Consider the following 20885-nt stretch of genomic DNA (forward strand, 5'->3'; position numbering starts at 1 on the left):
GAATTATATCTCAAAATTCTCTTACATTAAAGGAATACATTATTCCTTAATCTTAGAATGGTACACATCTTTGCTTCTGTGGAAGTGGATATAGGAATGGGAATTTTACAAATGTGGATAATGTCTCAGTGGGAAATTCTTTAACTGAAACACAGATATATAGATGTAAGACCTGAAAGAGATAGAGAAATTTTATAAATACAGGAGGCAAGCCTAAATTGGAACTAAATATATCACTATGTTTTTGTAGTGTTTTAATATAAAAGGTTAATACTAAGAATCCTGGGTAGTAAAGTAGTTATTGTAAGAGAATTGGGAGGTTATTTTAACAAACAGAAAGCACTTAGGTAAGAGTTTGGTCAGTTTTGTGGTTATTGCAATAAAGATTTATTTAGAGAAAACCTCTGCAGTGTAAGGAATGAATTTAGCTTTTCAATAATAAATCTGCAGCGTCTAAATCATTTCACATCATAGTTTTCCCTCCTGAGTTCAAAAGGAACTTAACAAGAGTAAAATAAATGAAATTCTCCACTTTTCCTTTGTTAAACATTTTTGGGGTTTGCTACAGGATGAAAGTAACCAACTATTGAATTACTTCTCATGATGGCAACCCTGACACTTTTCCTCATACAGATTACTTTTTCTTAGGGTATTTTTTTTTTTTTTTGGTACGTGGGTCTCTCACTGTTGTGGCCTCTGCCGTTGCGGAGCACAGGCTCCAGACGTGCAGGCCCAGCGGCCATGGCTCACGGTACCAACTGCTCCTCAGCATGTGGGATCCTCCCGGACCGGGGCACGAACCCGTGTCCCCTGCACCGGCAGGCGGACTCTCAACCACTGCGCCACCAGGGAAGCCCTTAGGGTATTTTTTAACCACATGTGTGAAGATTTCCTATCTGTTGCTTATCTTTGTTTCACTTAGCAAGTTCAGAAAGCCAAAGATGTGCTATTCTGATAAATTAATTCCTAAACATAAAAGTAGGTCAAACCACAAACATACAATAGCATGACTCTTCTGTTCAAAAGTAATGATCATTCTAGTGCTTTAGAGCTCAAATTAAAGGATTAAAATGGACTTTGGGGCTTCCCTGCTGGCGCAGTGGTTGAGGGTCCGCCTGCTGATGCAGGGGATGCGGGTTCGTGCCCCAGTCCGGGAGGATCCCACATGCCGTGGAGCGGCCGGGCTCGTGAGCCATGGCCGCTGAGCCTGCGCGTCCAGAGCCTGTGCTCCGCAACGGGAGAGGCCGCAACATGAGAGGCCCGCGTTCCGCAAAAAACAAAACCAAAAACAAACAAACAAAAAAATGGACTTTGATGTGGAAAGAGGATATTAAGAACCTTATTCAGTTTTTTAATCAAGCAGTGTATAAAGACTTCAGGGACTTGGGTATAAAATAAATCGAAATTATTAGGATGGAAATAATTAGGCTTGTGCTTCTTGGGGCCATCAAGGAAGTCAGACTAATGTTTAAAGTGAAGTCATACCATGAAAGCCTAGGTGGTGAACAGGTCCAATCTGACAAGTGCTCCCAGAATGCAAAGGATCATCACAGAAAGAATGCAGGCGTTGAGAGAAGATGACAGATGTGGGAGGCGTAAGTGAAGGACCTAGGAATCAAAGGTGTTCTTGGTGAGGAGGTCAGAACAATGGGAATAGAAGCAGTAATCAGACATAGTGTAAGATAAGAAGAATGCTTTCATGAGCTGAAACTCGTACCTGACTTCTAAAATCAGAACAGCTCATCATATTTAAGCAAAATTAAGGGGAAAACTCTGCACTTAAATGTGGCAAATGTTTACAGGTTATGGATAAATGGTAAAAACAAACAAAAAAACAAACAGGCAAAAAGAAAAAAAACCACAAAAGACTTAACAAAATGTTCCCTACAAAGGAGCAGAGAAGAGAGGCACAGACTTCTCCACAGCAGTGAACACCAGGGGAATTAAATCTCCTTCAGAATTGTGAAGTAAAAGTTGTTTTTCAGACTCAAAGACAACAGGACATCCTCAGACATACTAAGGTTTTAGGAAACATACCTTTTGTATCATACCTTTTTAAAAATAAAGTTACTGAGAGGGAGTGATTTTTTTTCTGAGACACATGTCAAAATGTCCTCAAGAGTGAAAAAGTCATTTATTTATTTATTTATTTATTTATTATTTTTGGCTGTGTTGGGTCTTCTTGCTGCGTGCGGCCTTTCTCTAGTTGTGGTGAGCAGGGGCTACTCTTCGTTGCGGTGCGAGGGCTTCTCATTGCAGTGGCTTCTCTTGTGGATTGAGGCTCTAGGTGCGTGGGCTTCAGTAGTTGCAGCATGTGGGCTCAGTAGTTGCGACATGTGGGCCCTAGAGTGCGCGGACTTCAGTAGTTGTGGCGCACGGGCTTAGTTGCTCCAAGGCATGTAGGATCCTCCCGGACCAGGGATGGAACCCATGTCCCCTGCATTGGCAAGCTCATTCTTAACCAGGGAAGTCCTTAAAAAGTCATTTTATAAAAGAATTGGTGGTCAGCATTGCAATTAATAAAACATAAAATTAAAAATACATAATAATGATTGTAAACATGACAGTAATAGGAATATAAAAAGGCATCATAATTCTTTTTTCCAGCTTTACTGAGATATAATTGACATAAAATTGTGTAAGGTTAATGTATACAATGTGTTAATTTGATACATAGATATATTGCAAAATGATTACCACCCTAGCATTCACTAACACCTTCATCTGGTCACATAATTACCATTTCTTTTATGTGGTAAGAACATTTAAGAGGTGCTCTCTTAACAACTTTTAAGTATAGCATACAGTATTTAACTGTGATCACCATGCTGTTCATTAGATCCTCAGAACCTATTCATCTTATCGCTGGATGTTTGTACTCTGACCAACGTCTCCCCATTCCCACACCCCCCAGGCCCTGCTAACTGGCTGGGTTTCGCTCAAGGGAACCTCTTTCCTTTTCCTCACAGCTCCAGCCCTCCCATTAACACAGTATATTGTAATCCATTCTAGTCACTAAGTGAAGCAGCTGTTTGACAGAACCTGCTGTATTTGTTCCAGCTGAAAGTCTAGTCCTCTTATGACTATAGTGGTCTGCATCTTGCAAATCTTGTTTCCTGCTCAGTCCGTCGTGGGATATCACATTTGTATTATGAGAAATCTCACTTTTAGAGAAACACTCGAATGTGGTTGGGGCCAAGGGAAGGACAACAGATTAGACTAAATAGGGTTAGTGATTTTGAAAAATCAAATTAGAAGTGAACTGGGGAGAGTGCAAGGGAAAAACACTGATAGGAGGAATGTGGTCGGATCTTTTTGAAAGGCAGTTTGGCCATTTTTATCAAGAGCTTTACTTTTGCACACCCTTTTCCCCAACAATTCTGTTTGCAGAAGCTTACCCTAAGGAAATGATCATGAGCGTAGTGGATTTGACCACAGTGACTATCATTGCATGTTTAAAATAGTGGAAAAATTAAAATAACATAAATAACTTTAAATGGAATACCATGTGCCATTTTTTTGTTTTCAATGTGTTTCTTTAACATAATTATTTACTTATTAATATTTATTTATTTGGCTGCATCGAATCTTAGTTGCGGCATGCGGGCTCTCTAGTTGTGGCACGCGGGCTCCGGAGTGCGCAGGCTTAGTTGCTACACGGCATGTGGGATCTTAGTTCCCCGAGGAGGGATCAAAAGCGCGTCCCCTGCATTGAAAGGCAGATTCTTAACCACTGGACCACCAGGGAATTCCCACCGTTTTTTAATGATGAAGAAAAACAGTTAATGCCGTGGGAAATTTTCACAAAATATTGTTACAGTAGAAAAGCAGGTTGACAATAGTGTATAGACTACACTTCCATCTTTGTGTAAAAGAAGGAGAGCTGTTGGAAGTATATTTACCAGAATGCAAACATTGTTTCTCTCTGAATGGGGGTAAAATGGGTGATTCGTATTTTCTTCTTTCATTCAACTGTATTTTAACTGTATTTCTGTATTTAACTGTATTTCTCTTTCAAAAATAATTTTGGATAGTCTTAATGTATTTAGCTTCTAGTCTTATATATTTATGCCTGGTTAACAGTTTGACATGTTTCCCTTCTCCAAAATGTTTTTTAATTTTTGACCTAAATCGCATATAATTTAAAAATTAATTTGAAGAGAAAGTGAAATATTCACAAGAATGATGTTTCCTATTTAGGAACATTATATGCACCACCCTGTATTCAAGCTTCCATTTATATACTTCAGAGAACCTTTAAAACTTTTTTTATATATCTTTTGCCATTGTCTTGCTGTATTTATTCTTAGATATTTTCTAGTTTGATACCATTATGCTGGAACTTTTCCAAATAGTTTTTATCACAAGTATAAAAGATTGCTACATCTGGTCACCTTACTGAACAATTTTATGATTTCTGGATTTTTTTTTGATGTTGGCTTTTGAGGTAGATAATTAATTCATCTGCTAATAATCAAATTTTCATTTCTTTCTTTTCAGTATTTAAAACTTTTTTATGACTAGAGATTCCAGAACAAAGTTGAGTATAAACTATGATAGTAGGAATTCCTGTATCTATTTTGGTTAGTGTTTTACTTTTTATATTTGCTTTTGGTTTCTGCTATAAGAATTCATCTGTTTACTCAGGCCTGCTTTAGGAGGGTTTAGAATAGTGCTTAATTCTAGAGACCATTGCGGAACAAGTGGGCACATGGAGTCCATTCTGCACACATGTTGCCTTTCAGGGCTCTAAAAGGTGGCCTCCAATAAAGGGCAGGGGTTCCCTCTTCCTCCTCAGGATTTCCAAGCTGTCTCCTTATGTTTGAAGTGTTTCTGCTTTCATCTCCGCTGCAGAGTTTATTTTTATGACCTTGATGAGTACTTGCGGTTTAGCCTTGCCTCACATTACGTTAGCCTCTTTGTTGTAATTTAGTGGACTGGGAGATACTATGCCCAGAAGCCTTAAAAGCTTTGCTGGAAGTGCTCTCAGGCACTTGTCTTCATAGAACAACAGGAGTAAAAAGAATGGGTGGAGCTTGTGCAGTGCCTGTGGGTATCCCTCCCACTGCATACCCTGGAACCTTCTGTAAGGCTGGGGTGGCAGCCTCACTAGTGTGTTAGTTCAGGCTGTATTTAGGTAACTAACCAGGCACTGCAGTCCTGGAAGTGATGTCATGAAGTCATTTAGTTTTCATTCTTATGGGGAAATTGCTTTTGATATACAACCTTTAGGGTTTCATTGCTTTTTCAGAAGCATATTTCTCATTAATATCAAAGAGTAACTAAACATTCTTCATCATGTTAAGAAAATTCACTCCTATTCTTAGTTTTCTAACAGTTGGATTTTTAAAAATTTTATTCTTTTTAAAAATATAATAATGGCTGTTTAATTTCATCAGATGATTTTTGACATGTATCAGAGTGATCAGATATGTTTTTTTTCCTTTAAGCAGTTTATAATCATCTATCACATTAATGCTATATCACTCCTGTATTTCTGGAATGAAACCTTTTGCTTATGGTATAATTCTTTTAACACCCTGCTCTGTTCAAATTGCTGTTTACTTATGTTGACTGCAGTATTATTAATTACATTTGTTAAACACTTACTTTGTGCCAGGCTCTGAGAGAAACACTGTGCCCATTATCTCATTTAATCTTTTGAACAACGTTGTGAGATCTCCATTTTACAGATAAGGAAACGGAGGCACAAAGATTTCAAGTGACTTGTTTAACATTGCACAGCTATGAGGGTTGTTCGGTGAATCCAGCTTGTTTTGACCCCAAAACCAAATAATAATCAGAAAAATGTTGGGTGACATAAGGGAAATGGCACATGACCTGACTTTGATTAATATCATCAGATTGCCATAACCAAATACATCTGTTCCCAGTTTAGGGCTATGTCTGTCATTGGAAACAGATTTTCCTGTTTACAAAGCAGGGTACCCTTTTCTTAGATCTAGAGAGACATAGACAATTGTTGCTCTCTGAATCCACATCTTTTGGATGCCATGGAAACTGTCCTTCCTCTTCAGACAAGTGTGTAGTGGGTCCTGTGCTTTCAGCTTCATGTACCTATTCAGATGGTCTTATGATAGAGCTGGAAGGAAGGGAGAGAACCGATTGTTCAAGAGGAGTAAGGGAAGAAGGGGCACACACACCCGGTTGATGTAAGGCCAGAGAAAAATTGGTTCTGATATAATTTGAAAACCTGATAATTTTCAACATTCTGTTTGTGCTTGTTCAGATAGTTGATAATAGAAAAAACAAAGCTACACACTGACTTTTCTATCCTTCCTCTATCTATGTAGAGCTTATGGAATCAAGATCCAGGGAATTCACAGGTATCTCTTTGTTTCTGTTTTCATGTACAATAATGGATAATAATGTCCACTGTCCTGACTTCACTCAGTCCCCAGGGGTCTGTGCCAGGAGCCAGATGCTCTGGTTTCAGTGACATTGATATTGTCTCATTCTTGCTGGAATTTTTCCAGAACTGAAACATATAACCAGAGCTGCATTCCTGAACACCTCCACGCACCTTTCCCTATCCCCCTTCTCCCCGGCACACTCACATTCACACCTGAGATCACTACTTGAATCCTCAAAAATCCCCTCTTTGGATCTGAACCTCTTATCTTTTCCCATAAACCTGTTCTCCACCTGTGGTAGGCGGAATAATGCCCTCATGCCCTCCCACCCTCCCCAAAAGGGATCCGTGTCCTAATTTCCAAAACCTGTCAGGTTACACAGCAAAGGCGAATTAAGGTTGTAGATGGAATTAAGGTTGCTAATCAGCTGACCTGAAGGAGGTGCGCATCCTGGATTATCCAGGTGCCCAGTATAAACATGAGGATTCTGAAAAGTGAAAGAGGGTGGCAGAAGAGAGCTAGAGAAACGGCAGCATGAGAGCACACGGCTTGGTGTTGCTGGCTTTGCAGATGGAGGGAGGGACCTTGAGTTGAGGAACGTGGGCTACTTCTGAGGTGAACAGGCCAGGAAACCGGTCTTCCCCTATAGCCTCCGGAAAGAACTGCAAGAACTGCCTGCTGACGCCGTGAATTTTGCCCGGTGAGACCCATGTCAGACTTGGAACGTACAGAACTGTAAGATAGTACGTTTGTGTCTGTTTTTTATTTGGAGCCACGAGATTTGTGGTAACGTCTTACAGTAGCAATAGGAAGCTAACACGTCATGTCATTCTCCTAACCCCGTCTCGGTGCCCCTCACCTACCACTCCTCGAGCTCTTGCTGCCCTGCTTGCGTGTCCTAACCCCATGGGTGGCCGTGACAGCAGGGGATTGGCTGATTTCTTGCATGGTCTGTCACCCTGATGTTGAGACCCACCCCTGGGGGAACCCTTACTGCTGCTGCTTGTTGCTTTTTTCAGTATTCACTTTATTAAAACCTGACCTTTGCCACAATAACTCTTCCAAATGTCACAACCCCTTAAAGCCCCAGTCCTGTCTTCACCTCCTTACATTTTAGCAAATAACTTTACTGATAGGGTTAACACCATCTGTCTTGAGATCCCTCCACTTTCATCTCAGGACCTCTGTGACCTCCCAGTCACCTGTTTCCAGGTTTCCATCTCTCATCCTCAGGGTAACATTTGACAGCGTCAGTACAACTTTCCTTTAACTTTTTTCCACGCCTTTGTGACATTACACTCATTTTCCTATCTTTTCAATCCTCCCCACCTGCCAATCAGCCACACTTCTTTTTGGCCCCTGCCCCCCAAATCTAAGCCTTCCTTAGGTTCTGTTCTCAAACCTCAGATATTCTCTTGGCAGTTGTAAGCTCCACGACTTCACAGATCACCTAGTGAAAGGATTCCTTTACATCCGACTTTATGCCTTTTCAGGCCCCGGACATTCTCCTGAACATCACCTTCTTTTAGCCCCAACACATGGAGAGAGAAGAGTCTTTCTGTAAACATATCTAGCATCTCCTCAGATGCAGGAGGCAAGAGCCTTGTTTTCTGGACACCCCAGCCCTTCTGTGGGCTGGGAAGGGAGGAAGAAGCAGGGCCGTGGGCAGGGCACCAGGTCCACCTGAGGTCAACACAGGTTCTCCCCGTTCCCTGTTTCGGGCCCCTCCAGGATTTATGAGAAACGAGACAGGTTAGGCAAAAGGGCTTATGTTTCATTCTTCTAGGGTTTTGGTCAATTTTGCCCCAGTTACATTCTTACTGGGTGGGAAAACTGGCTCTGAAACTTTTCGAAGGGGGGGCGAATAGGAGGTATAGTTGCTTTGTTCTGAATAGCTTCTGAGGATCACCTGGCCAGTTTTCTCCTCTGGCAGTAGATACTTTTACATCATTTGCTTCAGGTTTTTGTAAGCAGGGGGAGTTTCCGAATTTGGAGAGGTGCAAAGGGCCTGAGGAGGCCTAAAGCTTCAAGTAGAGGTGTCAGGTGTCATTGAGAGAGAATTCCATCCTTGTGGATGGCCATGAGTCCTCACCTGAAGTGCTGGAGGTGGAGTCCCCTCCTGAAGCACAGCAAAGAAGCTCTTTCCAAGGAGGCTTGGGTCTATTCCCCGCTCTCCCCAGTGCCTTGTGGACCATGTGCTGCAGAATCCATCTGGATAAGGTATCCAGGACTTCGCTTATTGAGACAAGCCGCCGGCCATCTTGAAAACTTACTGCAAGAAAATATTTAGGAAGTAATATGAAGCCTTTCCTTGGGCGTCACTGATACGAAGACGTTTGGGTCCTTAGACTGTGCCAGTTACTCCTCTGCTTTCTGTATTCAGTCAGCTGTAAAACTTAGTGTTCGGGTTGTGGCTTTGATTGGTTCCGACGATTTTCCTGGTGTGATGCTCTATGAGTGAGACTGTTGCCCACCATCAAACTTGTCAGGCTCGTTGATCTGTATTGGAAAGTTCATGCAAGCCTATATAACGGATATCATATTAAAACACAGGATGCTCAAAGATGGGTACATTACGGTCTTTACCTCGAGGATTTCAAAATCTTAGACTCTGGCGGGTTTTTGTTCTCTTTTACTAATACTACTGTGATTGCCATTTTTCTGGCCTACCCACTTGTACCAAAGGAAAGTAAGTTTTGTACTAATTCAGGTGCACATAGTTAAGTGTATCCTGAAAGGTTCAGCCAGCACCTGTCTTTCTTTGGCAGCTGAACAGTACGGAAACTCTCATGATTTGGCGGCTAACAACAGTGCCCGCATTGGGACCAGAGATGACTAGGCACAGCCTATGGAAGGGCATGGGCTGTAGCTGCCACAGATGGGAAACAGCAGCTTAGGTTCTAGAAATAGGAAGCGCCTACAGAAGGACATGAAGAGACTGTGCTGAAAGCACGAGGAACTAAAGGGACGGCTGTTTGTGGTGACAAAGAGAAGGGCAGGAGTGTGGGACAGAGTGGAGCTGAGATATTAACAAGAATGAGCACCAGGTAGATGATAAGAGTTGTAAAATACTGTGATTGGGTTTTTCAGTAGGCTGTGTGGAATCTCCTGATCTGCAGAATTTGGAGATCTGAAAACCACAGTCAGTACAGCCTCATCTTCCTGAACTAATTTAGATGGGGTCACCTGACAGAAGGGAGGTCATTTTTTACAGCACAGGGATTTTTCAGGGTGTCTCTGGTTCTACAAATGACTAGAAAAGGATACTAATAGCAGCATCTTTTATTTTTTTTCTTGGTTCTTAATTTAAAATAATGTAAAAGAAATACTTAAAAGTCAGTAAATCCCATGTGAATGAACTGTTTTCATATTTCTGTGTTACCTTCCAGCTCTCGTCCAGTTTACCCACATTTGTTGTGTAGTTGAAATGATATTGTTGGTTTGCATGTGGGTGTGGGGAGTTGTAGGACCTCAGATGGAGAGGGACGCGTTAATCACACTTCAGAGTGCGTGGCTTGTCATCACTGGTCAGAGCTGGGCCCTTCGTTATTTATTCATGAGTTCCTTTTTATCCTCATTCCCCACTCCCGTTTCTCTCCCCGCTCCACTCCATTCTATTGTGTCCAATGTGTATAGGCTTTTTTCTGGATGTGGCCTTGAAAAATGTGTGTAGTTGTTTTGTGGACAGCTTTTTGAAATATACATAATGATACCATTCTGTATATCTCATTCTGTTTCTCTCGATGTAAACATGTTGCAGTGTATGCTTGGGCTTGTTATGCTCTGGGATTCTAGGCAGTAATTAGATATATTTTGCTGACCCTCCTGTTCGCTGCTGCCACAGATACTGTTGTTCTGTATACCCTCCAGCATGTTACTTCATGATATCTCCTGGGAGAGGATGTATATCTGTGGGTTAGTTTGCTGACTCATATGGGCTACGTATGCTTAATTTGCTGGGATGGCTGTACCAGTTTACGTCGCTAGTAGCAGTTCACATCTTTGCCAACACTAGAATTATCCAGCTTTCTGATTTTTGCCACGTTAATAGATGTAAAATGATGCTGCGTCTTAATTTGCATTTTTCTGATCTCATACAAGTTAGAGCATCTTTTCATAGTTAATTCAATTTGGTACTTTTTGTCACTTAATTTGTATCCATTGTTATATGTCTCTGGTTTTCAGTGTCTGGGTTGATACATTTAATCATAACAATTAGGTTGAATCATATGTAACTGCCAAACTATCAGGTTGACCAGTTTGACCCTTAAAAATAGCGAACTCTGTGGTCCAACTTAATATGTTGTTGAACATATAGGTCTTTACAAGTTTTCATTATTATAAATAATACTGCAGTACCATATGCTGTGCATAGCATTTTTCTTCTTTTGAATTTTTCCTTAGGATAAATAAGGGAAAGATTACTGAGTCAAAGAATGAACATTTTTATAGCTATTGTTACATATTGACAAATCACCTTCTGAAAGGGCTGTACTGATTTACATTATACATCATTGTACATCATTTATATCATGACTGTACTAGTTTTACTTTAACTTCGTCTTTATACATTATCATTTAAACGAATACTTGAATAACTATAAAGCGTAACCTCATTGTTATTTGTACTATTTGATCACAGTTAACATTAATCATTTATTCAAGTATACATGGATGAACAATATGTTTTTATGAGTTTGGTCTATTTGTACCTTTAGTCCACTTTTCTTTTAATCTTTTTTTTTCAAAGTCAATTCGAAAGTGGGTTTTAATATACTGTAGATTACCCTATCCTCAATTTCTGAAAATGAAATCGTTCACTTATAAACATTTTATTCTCCAGATGACAATCAAAACAAAACACATGATAAAAAAGAAAAGAAGATGGTGGTTCAGAAGCCCCAGGGTACTATGGAATACACTGTAAGTATAAACAGGTAGAATGAAAGTTTGTTAATACCACTAGATTTACATAATGTTTCTCCCTGACACATCCTTCCCCTTAGTCATTTCTCTTCCTTCCTTATTTTTTCCCTGGGTATACCTGTTACTTGAATTACCGTTTGCTATGCCAAGGACGACCAATTTTAGGTCTCCATCCCAGACATGCTTTCTGAGTTCCCAAACCAAAGATTCAGCTGTCTACTCAGACATTAACTTAGACCTCCGTGCTTGGTCTTTGTTCAAGAAGCAGTGGCTCCATCATCCGTACATTTCTACAAACCAGAACCTTAGCCTTAACATCTTCTTCCCATTACTCTCCATGTTCGATCTTCCTTTCCGTGACCATCCAGCAAGTCTAGGCCAGATCCCTTCATTTTTCTCTCTCATGGAATCTTTACATAGTTTATCTCCGTTTAACACTATTGATTCACTCGTGTGATTGTTATATCTAGATTGTGCCTTAATTCATATACCCACAGAGAGAGACTAGATTCCTCTTTGGTCAGCACTCTGTTTCTGGTGCTTGCAGGGTATAGGCCTCCATATGGTTGAATCAGCACATGAATAATGCAGCGTATGTGTCCGTTACTGCACTTCCACGTTAACGTGCTCATCTCTCTCATTGCGCCATGAGCTCCTGGAGCCCAGGAGCTGTGTCTACTTATCCTAGGCCTGGCGTAAAGTGGGCACTCAGTTATAGATCTGTTTTAATTCACTTTGAACCAGCATTGCTGAAGAGTGATCTCTGACTTCTAGAAAGAAATTAAGTGCTGTTGCCATTGCCCCTGTGTTTTCCTCATGTGTATTTCTTTTATACTCATTATTTGTGTGCCGTGCCAGGCTCTATATAAGGCAAGCAGCAAGGCCTGTCCCTCCCTGCCGTTTCTTCTGGAATGGTGAATCCTCTCCAAGCTTCTGTAGCATCACACTGAAGAGCCCTGACACCCGCATTTCATGCTCAGGGCTCTGTGAACATCCCTAGGCATCTTTCTATGGTTTATAGGCTTGGTCCTTTCCAGAAAGGATTTGGGGGTGATTATATATCTCACATTACCGCTGTCTGCAATATATTGTTGATCCCCATAACACCTAGCACAGTTCCTTACCTCCTAGAAGATACTGAGGAAGTGTTGGATTATTTATCATGAATAACAATATTAATTCTAAAGCCACGTGTGTAGCCTACAGTGTGATTCACGAGCCCCTCCAAGGAAATGAGAAGTATCTTTGCTAGGAGATGCTTCACATAGCACGTACTAAATAATGCAGTGAGAGTAAAAAAATCAACCCCAAATTAATTCATATAAACAGGTGATCAAGTTAGTAATTCAGATCTATCCACCTGATTGAGTTATGTTATGGGGATTAGTTTTAGTTGGCAAGTTACTCTGTGTACTTGTCGTCGGAAATAAAAGGGGATCCATAACTTCGTGTTTAGAGAACCGTGACTGGAACCCCTTACCCGATTGCTTACGTTGCTCCAGAGCTGTGGATGTTCAAGCATTCTGTTTAGTTTCAAACATGTATTGATACCAGTATCCCTCCCAGGGTCTGTAACTTGGTTCCATATGTATGTCTTATCCTTGTGTAATAACGGCAGATTGTTAAAATGTTTCTCCTTTCCTGAAACCCCTATACATAGTATCTTCAAGTGTTTGTGTAAAAGTATGAAGCCGATTTATTGATCACTTGCCATGAAGTAAATGCTCTTGAATTAGAAATTACAATTATGTATCTCAATTTGGATGAAGAAACTGAGGTACAGAGAAGTTAAACAAGTGACCCAAGATCACACAGCTGGCAAGTGGCAGATTTGGAATTCAGGTCCAGCAGTCTGGCTCTGGTCTGTATAATCAATCTGTGTCTTATACTGACGCTAAACCCTGAAACCCCCCAGATTTGAATATGTTATGTAAATGTATAATATTTGAAAAAAATATATTTTAAAAAAGTTTTTTTCACTTTAGTACAGGTGATTTTGCTCAGGGTAAGGTAGGGGCATAGGTTAAGTTCTCAATAATTTTTTAAAAATATACATATTTATGTCTTGTTCTAGAAATACGTTGAGGTAATTTTAATGCAGTCGGTAACTATGAACTTGGTTAGCCTGAGACAGTTCATCTAGTTGGTGGGGTTGTTTTTGTTTTTTTTTGCGGTACGCGGGCCTCTCACTGTTGTGGCCTCTCCCGTCGCGGAGCACAGGCTCTGGATGCACAGGCTCAGCGGCCATGGCTCACGGGCCTAGCCGCTCCGCGGCATGTGGGATCTTCCCGGGCCGGGGCATGAACCCGTGTCCCCTGCATTGGCAGGCGGACTCTCAACCACTGCGCCACCAGGGAAGCCCTAGTTGGTAGGTTTTTGACACTTAAGGGCAGTGAGTGGTAAGTTGAATTCTACATGTGTACCTTTGCCCCTGTCCACAACCTCCTGCAGCCACCTCAAATTTCCACCTATAATTCGAGGCTCCCCTGGTGGAGCCAGTTCTGCTTACAGGGTCAGCCACCAGTGTTGACCCAGGGCTATAGTTGGGAACGTCTCAGTGACACTAGCCAGAATGACCTCCCGCTAACAAGTTCCATCCAGTGACCCTGGATAGGGAGTCTGTCCTGGGATATTGACCTTACCAGAGGCAGCAGACTTCTTTTTGGGTGGAGCTTTTTCACTGAAGTTTCACATCTTCTTACTGCCCTTTTTATTCCTATTCCCCTTCTATTAGAGAAGGAAAGAAACATGTACACCTGAGACATATCACAAGTTTTATAGATTTAGAGAATAACACTAATTTGGCTGACCATGGGAAATTGTCATTTTTAATGTCAGTGAACAATTTTTGTAGCTAATCCGAAGTTCTTTTAGATTTCCCTGCCTTTCACTTTTTTCATTCATCAAATATTTAAGTGCCTTCTATGTGTCAGGCACTGTGGGGAAAAAGGCCATTAACAGGCCACAGTCCAGGAGCCTAAAGTGCAGTAAAGAAACAGGCAAATAGACAGACAGAAAAATGCAAAGAGAAAAAGTAGTCCTATTACCCCTAGGAGTGGTATTGTCTGTAATATTTCTTTTCTTCTTAGCTTTATATTATACCTCATACACCCTCTACTCCATACACCTAAGTTGTGCCAGAGTAAGTTTAGAAATCTGTTAGTGGACAGTGAAATTTGAAGATAAGGGAGTCCAGAAATGAATAATATCTAAGACTTCTTTTAAGAATTGAGAATGTATTCTCTTTTTTCATAATACATTTGGATGTATGTGTTACATTTTTATTCACTCATATCACAAATAGATTAATGTTGACTATCAAGAGGAAGGTTTTGTTTGCTTTTTGCTTTGTGTATTGAATCTTGTTTGTTTGATTATTCTAGGCTGGAAGCCAGGACACCCTAAACTCCATAGCACTGAAATTTAACATCACTCCCAATAAACTAGTGGAACTGAATAAGCTTTTCACACATACTATTGTTCCAGGCCAGGTAATGATCTTCTTGTTGAATTTTACTTTAGAGATTTTGCATTTATTTTTGTTGCCATTTTTGATGACTCACTCTTAGTGTCACAGGATTATCATCAATGATAATGTGCATTGGTTCAGTCTTCCATTTAGATCCAAGAATTCTGAAAGCATCCTGGTACTTATGAACTGTTCAGAGATGAATGCTTTGCAAATGATTAACACAGTTGGCAAACTATCATTTGTGTTATAGATGTTTCCATCAAGAGAAGTTAAATTAATGTAACTTTTTTCCCTGTAGAATTTCATACAGATATTCTTAGAATATTTAATTTAGAATTGCAAGTTTCAGTTTAGTCCACTCCTGGGGTCCATTGTGGTCATTGTTTTGTTTTAAATTAGACAAAATTTTTGTCATTTTGGTCTTGATTTGATACCATGACAAAAGAAGTGAATCCAGCCAAAGGTGGAGACATTCAGCAGGACCATCAAGAAAAGCCTACAGACACACAAAAAGATGCTCAACATTGCTAATTATTAGAGAAATGCAGATCAAAACAGCAATGAGGTATCACCTCACACCGGTCAGAATGGCTGTCATTGAGAAGTCTACAATAATAAATGCTGGAGAGGGTGTGGAGAAAAGGGAACCCTCCTACACTGTTTGGTGGGAATGTAAATTGGTGCAGCCACTATGAAGAACAGTATGGAGGTTCCTTAAAAAACAGAGCTACTGTATAATCCAGCAGTCCTTCCCCTGGGTATATATCCAGAAAAAACAAAAACTGTAATTCAGAAAGATACATGCATCAGTGTTCATAGCAGCACTATTTACAATAGCCAAGACATGGAAACAACAACCCAAGTGCCCATACACACAGTGGAATATTACTCAGCCATAAAGAAGAATGAAATATCGCCATTTGCAGCAACATGGATGGACCTAGAGAATATTATACTTGGTGAAATAAGACAGAGGAAGACAAATACTATATGATATCACTACACATGAAATCTAAAACATAATGCAAATGAGTCTATATACAAAACAGAAATAGACTAACAGATGTAGAAAACAAACTTATGGTTACCAAAGGAGAAAGGGAAAGAGAGAGAGACAAATTAGGAGTATGGGATTAACAGATACAAACGACTATACATAAAATAGATAAGCGGCAATGATTTACCATATAGCACAGGGAACTATATTCAATATCTCGAAATAATCTATAGTGGAATATAATCTGAAAAATATATATATAACTGAATCACTTTGCTGTACACCTGAAACTAACGCAATACTATAAATCAGTGATATTTCAATTTAAAAAAAAAAGCCACACATTTTTTCCCAGGCTTTTAGTACTTTGTTAAACTAAATGAAATTGACATGTCATATAATTTTGCCATTCTCGGTTAATCCAGCAATTTTTTAAATACCTTCTGCATAAGATATTCTTATGTTTCTACTTGAAAACTACACTTAGCCAATAAATGTAAATGGCCCAGTCATAGGCAGATCCTTGTTGAGGCCAAGTTTCCAGTCCCATCTGTAGAACTACTTGGTTGCCATGAGCACATTCCGGTTCCATTATTGACTTACTAGACCATGTTCCTGCATCTCTACATTAGAGTGACATTTTTATTCAGGATGTATACTGCTTCTTCTAAGTATAACTTCATTCAGGCAATGGTGGTATTCTTTGCGTTTCTTTCACGGGCAGCAAATGAAACCAACAGACCATAAATTGGCCAGTTTGTACTATCATGCTTTTGGTATTTATGTCCTTGTCAAAAGGAGATATTACTATATTGCTGATACCAGGTAATTGAGGGGAAATATGAGTTAAAACTTTTTAAAAATTAATAAATTTTTATCTCTGGGAAAATTAGATTTCAGGCACTTTTATTGGGTTTCTTATAATCTGGGGTATTGCTGCATAATGTGTAACTGACCCATAGCAGTGAACCTAGGCTTACTAATTCAAGGCTGAAGACTGTAGTCACTGGGACTTAGTAAAATAATTTAGGGTGATTCCTTATTCGTTTACTAAGTGAACGGGATTAAGGTCCAGCAGCTAATAGGAGGTATAGGAACTGTTTTAATATGCCTAGTTAAGGGTAAAAATATAGAAATAGGTGCCCCAAAGCTTCATTTCCTTTGACCCTTTAGTAACTGTTTGACTTGGCTAAGTCACTTCCTTTTTTGACCCTGGTTTCCTTATCTCTGAAATATGAGGGGTTGGGCTGCATTATCTCGGATGTCCCTTCTAGCCTTTACTGTGCTGTGTAACCCTCATATAACTCAACAGTTATGTGCTGTTAGTTGTCCCAGCATCTAGCTCCACTCATGTTTTTTCTGGCAAAGATAAGGAATTGAGAAGAGTGATCCAGACTCACTTCCATGTTGAAGTAAGACGTATTCTGACTGAGCTTCCCTGTGTTCAACTGTTACTTCTGTCTACAGTGCAGTGAACTGTTTATGCATAGGAATTATCCCTTTGATTTGACATTTAGAGTGTCAGACAATAGAATCTCACTCTATGTTGCCTAATGCCTGTCAAGAGCTCAGGTGCAAAAAAAAATATGAATGGAGAATTGTTTGGAAGAAATGACATCTGTCCGTCCCTCTAGCCTAGATACATATGATACATAAGAGCTGTAGCCTTCTGTAAATTGCTTTTATGGAACTCCAAACTTCTGACATTTTCCATTGACCCATTTTGAAATTGTAAAGAACAGTCCTCCAAACTGTTTATTGTATTTACTGTCAATGTGTCATCAAGGACAAAGAGTTCACTGTGAGACACTTTTTTTTTTTAATGAGACTTCATGGGAGACACTTTTTTTTTTTAATGAGACTTCATGGGAGAATACTTGTACTTCTAAGAAACTGGTTTGTTTTTATTTTATGAACATTGAATTCTATTAACTCATGATGTCTATCTCTTTGCATTGGTTATTTGGAAACTTAGAGCCAGTTTTATGGCCCACTTCTCAATGAATGTTTGGTAATTTTGGAGCACAGTTTCAGTATAATCAGTCCTCATCTTATTTCTCCTTGATGGTGATTTTCCCACCTTTATCTTAATGTGTCTTTTGTTGTTGCCTCATTTTTTCTGGATTGAAGAGAGATTTAAAATAACTAAAGTTAAAATAGAGAGATGACTGGAAGGATGGAAAAGAGTGAATAACAGTGTTAAACAGCTGTTACATGATTTGCTCTGAATTATGTTTTATAACATTAGAGGTCACTTTAAGACTGTTTTTGATATAATGCCAGAATGTAGCCATGTCTCGTGAAAAAAGTGTTGAATAACAGAATCACAATAACATTTCGGGAGCCAGAATACTTTACAGAAGGAAGCTATTTAGTACAATTCAGGGGTTTTTATTTTATTTTATTTTTTAGATAACCTAAACAGTGATGGAAGAGAAAGTATTGATTATTGATACTATCTTGTACATTGATACTATCTTGTACAGTTTATCGTATAAGGACCTTACTGCGTTAGCACTCAGGGCCTGCTTAGAAAGCCTAGATGTGTCCCCTTCCTTCCTGACACAGGAATTACGTTTAGAAGCACGCCATGTGACTCTCTCCTCTATTCCCTTGTACTATTAGTACCCTGCCCTGGAAGGCTCTTCCCTCCCTCCCTATCCAAATCCTATGTATTGTCCAAAGCTTCACTTGGACCCACCTGCTTCATATGGCCTTTGCAGAATACTTCCCCACTTTCCTCTCCCCTCTGTGAGCTCCTGCAGTGTGTTCAGTACCCTTTGCACTGCACACATCTGCACACATTCATATTGCTGAGTATAGTTTCATGGATTAGTCTGGAAGGCCCCAAGTAGCTCATGAGTTCTGTGACAGCCAACTAGGTCTTAGTCACACACCCAGCCTGATACTGTACAGAGAGTAATTGCTCTAAACACTGCCTTGTGGTTTGCCCAATTCCTGGGACTCACCTAGCTTGTCTTCCCCATTCTCAGGTTCTTTTTGTGCCAGATGCCAACTTTGCTTCCAGTACCTTAAGGTTATCATCATCCAGTCCTGGTGCTACTGTCTCTCCTTCATCATCAGATGCAGAATATGATAAACTGCCTGTATGTATTTCATTCATGCACTGAAGTTCATATTTCTCAGCAATGGTTTTGAGTTATTGCAGAATTCTACATGTTATTTTTCACAAGAGTTCATCTGAAACTCTCCTCCCTCGACAAAGAGGTGGGGTTAAGTAGTTTGTCATTAGTTGAGAGAAGAAACCTGTTCACATTTAAGGTCTCAAAGGCAGAAATGCATGTCTTATTTATGTAGAAGTATGAAGTTAAACTCTCAATGAGACCAATAATTTATTTGTACTACTTTACTCCTTTTTCTAAAGAATTTGAACCATGAGTCCAATATAAATTCTTTCATTTAAGGTATTTTCTAAAGACACTTGATGAGGCATTTTTATGGGTTCATACATATGTGCTTTTTAAAAATCTTAGTTTGATTTGGGTGATACTTTTGAAGGTTGAAAGACATATGCCTTTTTTTATGTTCACGTTAAATAGGAACAGGTTACTTACAGGGAACGTAGATGGCTTGATTCAAATAAATGAATAATCTTTTGAAAAAGTGCTTCTATTTGATTTTGGAAAATTTTGCTTTCTAAAGGATGCTGACTTAGCAAGAAAGGCCTTAAAACCCATTGAGAGAGTCTTATCATCCACTTCTGAAGAGGACGAGCCAGGCGTGGTAAAATTCTTAAAAATGAATTGTCGCTACTTCACCGATGGAAAGGTATATGGCTATGCCATTTGTTTCCTTTTCTTGGAGTCTATGGAAAACTAAACTAGTTCCAAAAGACTGAAGGCAGGCTATTTTAAAATATCTTACCCGAAGTTTCAGCTTTAACATTTCACAACTGTCCATTAGTTTTCCCCTCTTGGATGCCTGACATTTGACTTACTGAGGGAATAACAGTCATCACGTTGAAATGCAATTCTTTGTGACCTTGGGTTTATTACTTATATTTCAGTTCTTAGCCCATAAATTGTTAGAGAGACAGTACAGAATGTGTTTAAGAGCAAATGCTGGAGTCGGGCTCACTGAACTTAAATTCCAACTCTACCACCACTAGCTCTGAGACGATGGGCAAAGTATTTGAATTTCTTAAGCTTCCATTTTTCCTCATCTATAAAGTAGGAACAATAATAAAATTTAACTCATAGGGTATGCTAATTAAAAGAAAGTTCATGTGAAGAGCTAAACACCTAACCTGGAAAATGGTTAAGTTCTCGACCTGTTTGCCGCTAGAAATTCTGGTATGAAAAATGTCTGTTACATCTTGGTTTCAGTTTTTTGGTTGTTGGTGTTTTGTATAAAGAACAAATCTGACATTTTGTGAGCCTCTGAAGAAGGGGTAATATTGATATAAAGCGAATTCCTGTGCTCATAGTAGAGACTTCATGCCAGGTTCAAATGGTAGGAAAATACATTATTGATATGCACTTGAAACTTTTGCAACCAAGACTAAGTAGTGCTGAAAGGCAAAACTTTTTGCCAAGGTGATCACTAAACTTATTAAGAGTATCAAAATAAATAACTTACCTAGGGCTTCCCTGGTGGCGCAGTGGTTGAGAGTCCACCTGCCGATGCAGGGGACACGGGTTCGTGCCCCTGTCTGGGAAGATCCCACATGCCGCGGAGCTGTTGGGCCCGTGAGCCATGGCCGCTGAGCCTGCGCGTCCGGAGCCTGTGCTCCGCAACGGGAGAGGCCACAACAGTGAGAGACCTGCGTACCGCAAAAAAAAATAAATAAAAAAAATAACTTACCTAAAGGGAGTTATTTATATCCTGCTGTCCCTGGTTGATAACATCCCTGTGGCCAACAGGGTCTACCATATAAACTGACCAAGTTTCAGACTTTAAGTACCCACCAAGCTACTGTTCTTTGCTTTCGCTTTCCATAGTTTGGATATATTCACTTTTGTCTGCAAAAATTTCATACTCCTATTTGTGTCAGATTTTGCTGAATGTGGGCTTTCTAAGCATCTTAGAGCAAAATATTAGAAGTGCAGCCGCTCCCTTAGCACAGTACCAGGCACTTGCTGGACAGGTAGTGAAT

General features: G+C 39.8%; 1 protein-coding gene across 1 annotated transcript in view; it reads left to right on the forward strand.

Moving 5' to 3' along the window:
• The window catches only part of NCOA7 (nuclear receptor coactivator 7), a 144351-nt gene that overhangs the window by 70745 nt on the left and 52721 nt on the right, over positions 1 to 20885 (forward strand). Inside the window, exons 4-7 of the mRNA XM_082668590.1 lie at positions 11218 to 11297; positions 14684 to 14791; positions 18763 to 18876; positions 19433 to 19558. Of these exons, the coding sequence (XP_082524716.1) occupies positions 11218 to 11297; positions 14684 to 14791; positions 18763 to 18876; positions 19433 to 19558 (428 nt within the window). The remainder of the gene's footprint in view (positions 1 to 11217; positions 11298 to 14683; positions 14792 to 18762; positions 18877 to 19432; positions 19559 to 20885) is intronic.

Source organism: Grampus griseus, assembly GCF_964374135.1.
Source record: "Grampus griseus genome assembly, chromosome: 13".
NCBI lineage: Eukaryota > Metazoa > Chordata > Mammalia > Artiodactyla > Delphinidae > Grampus > Grampus griseus.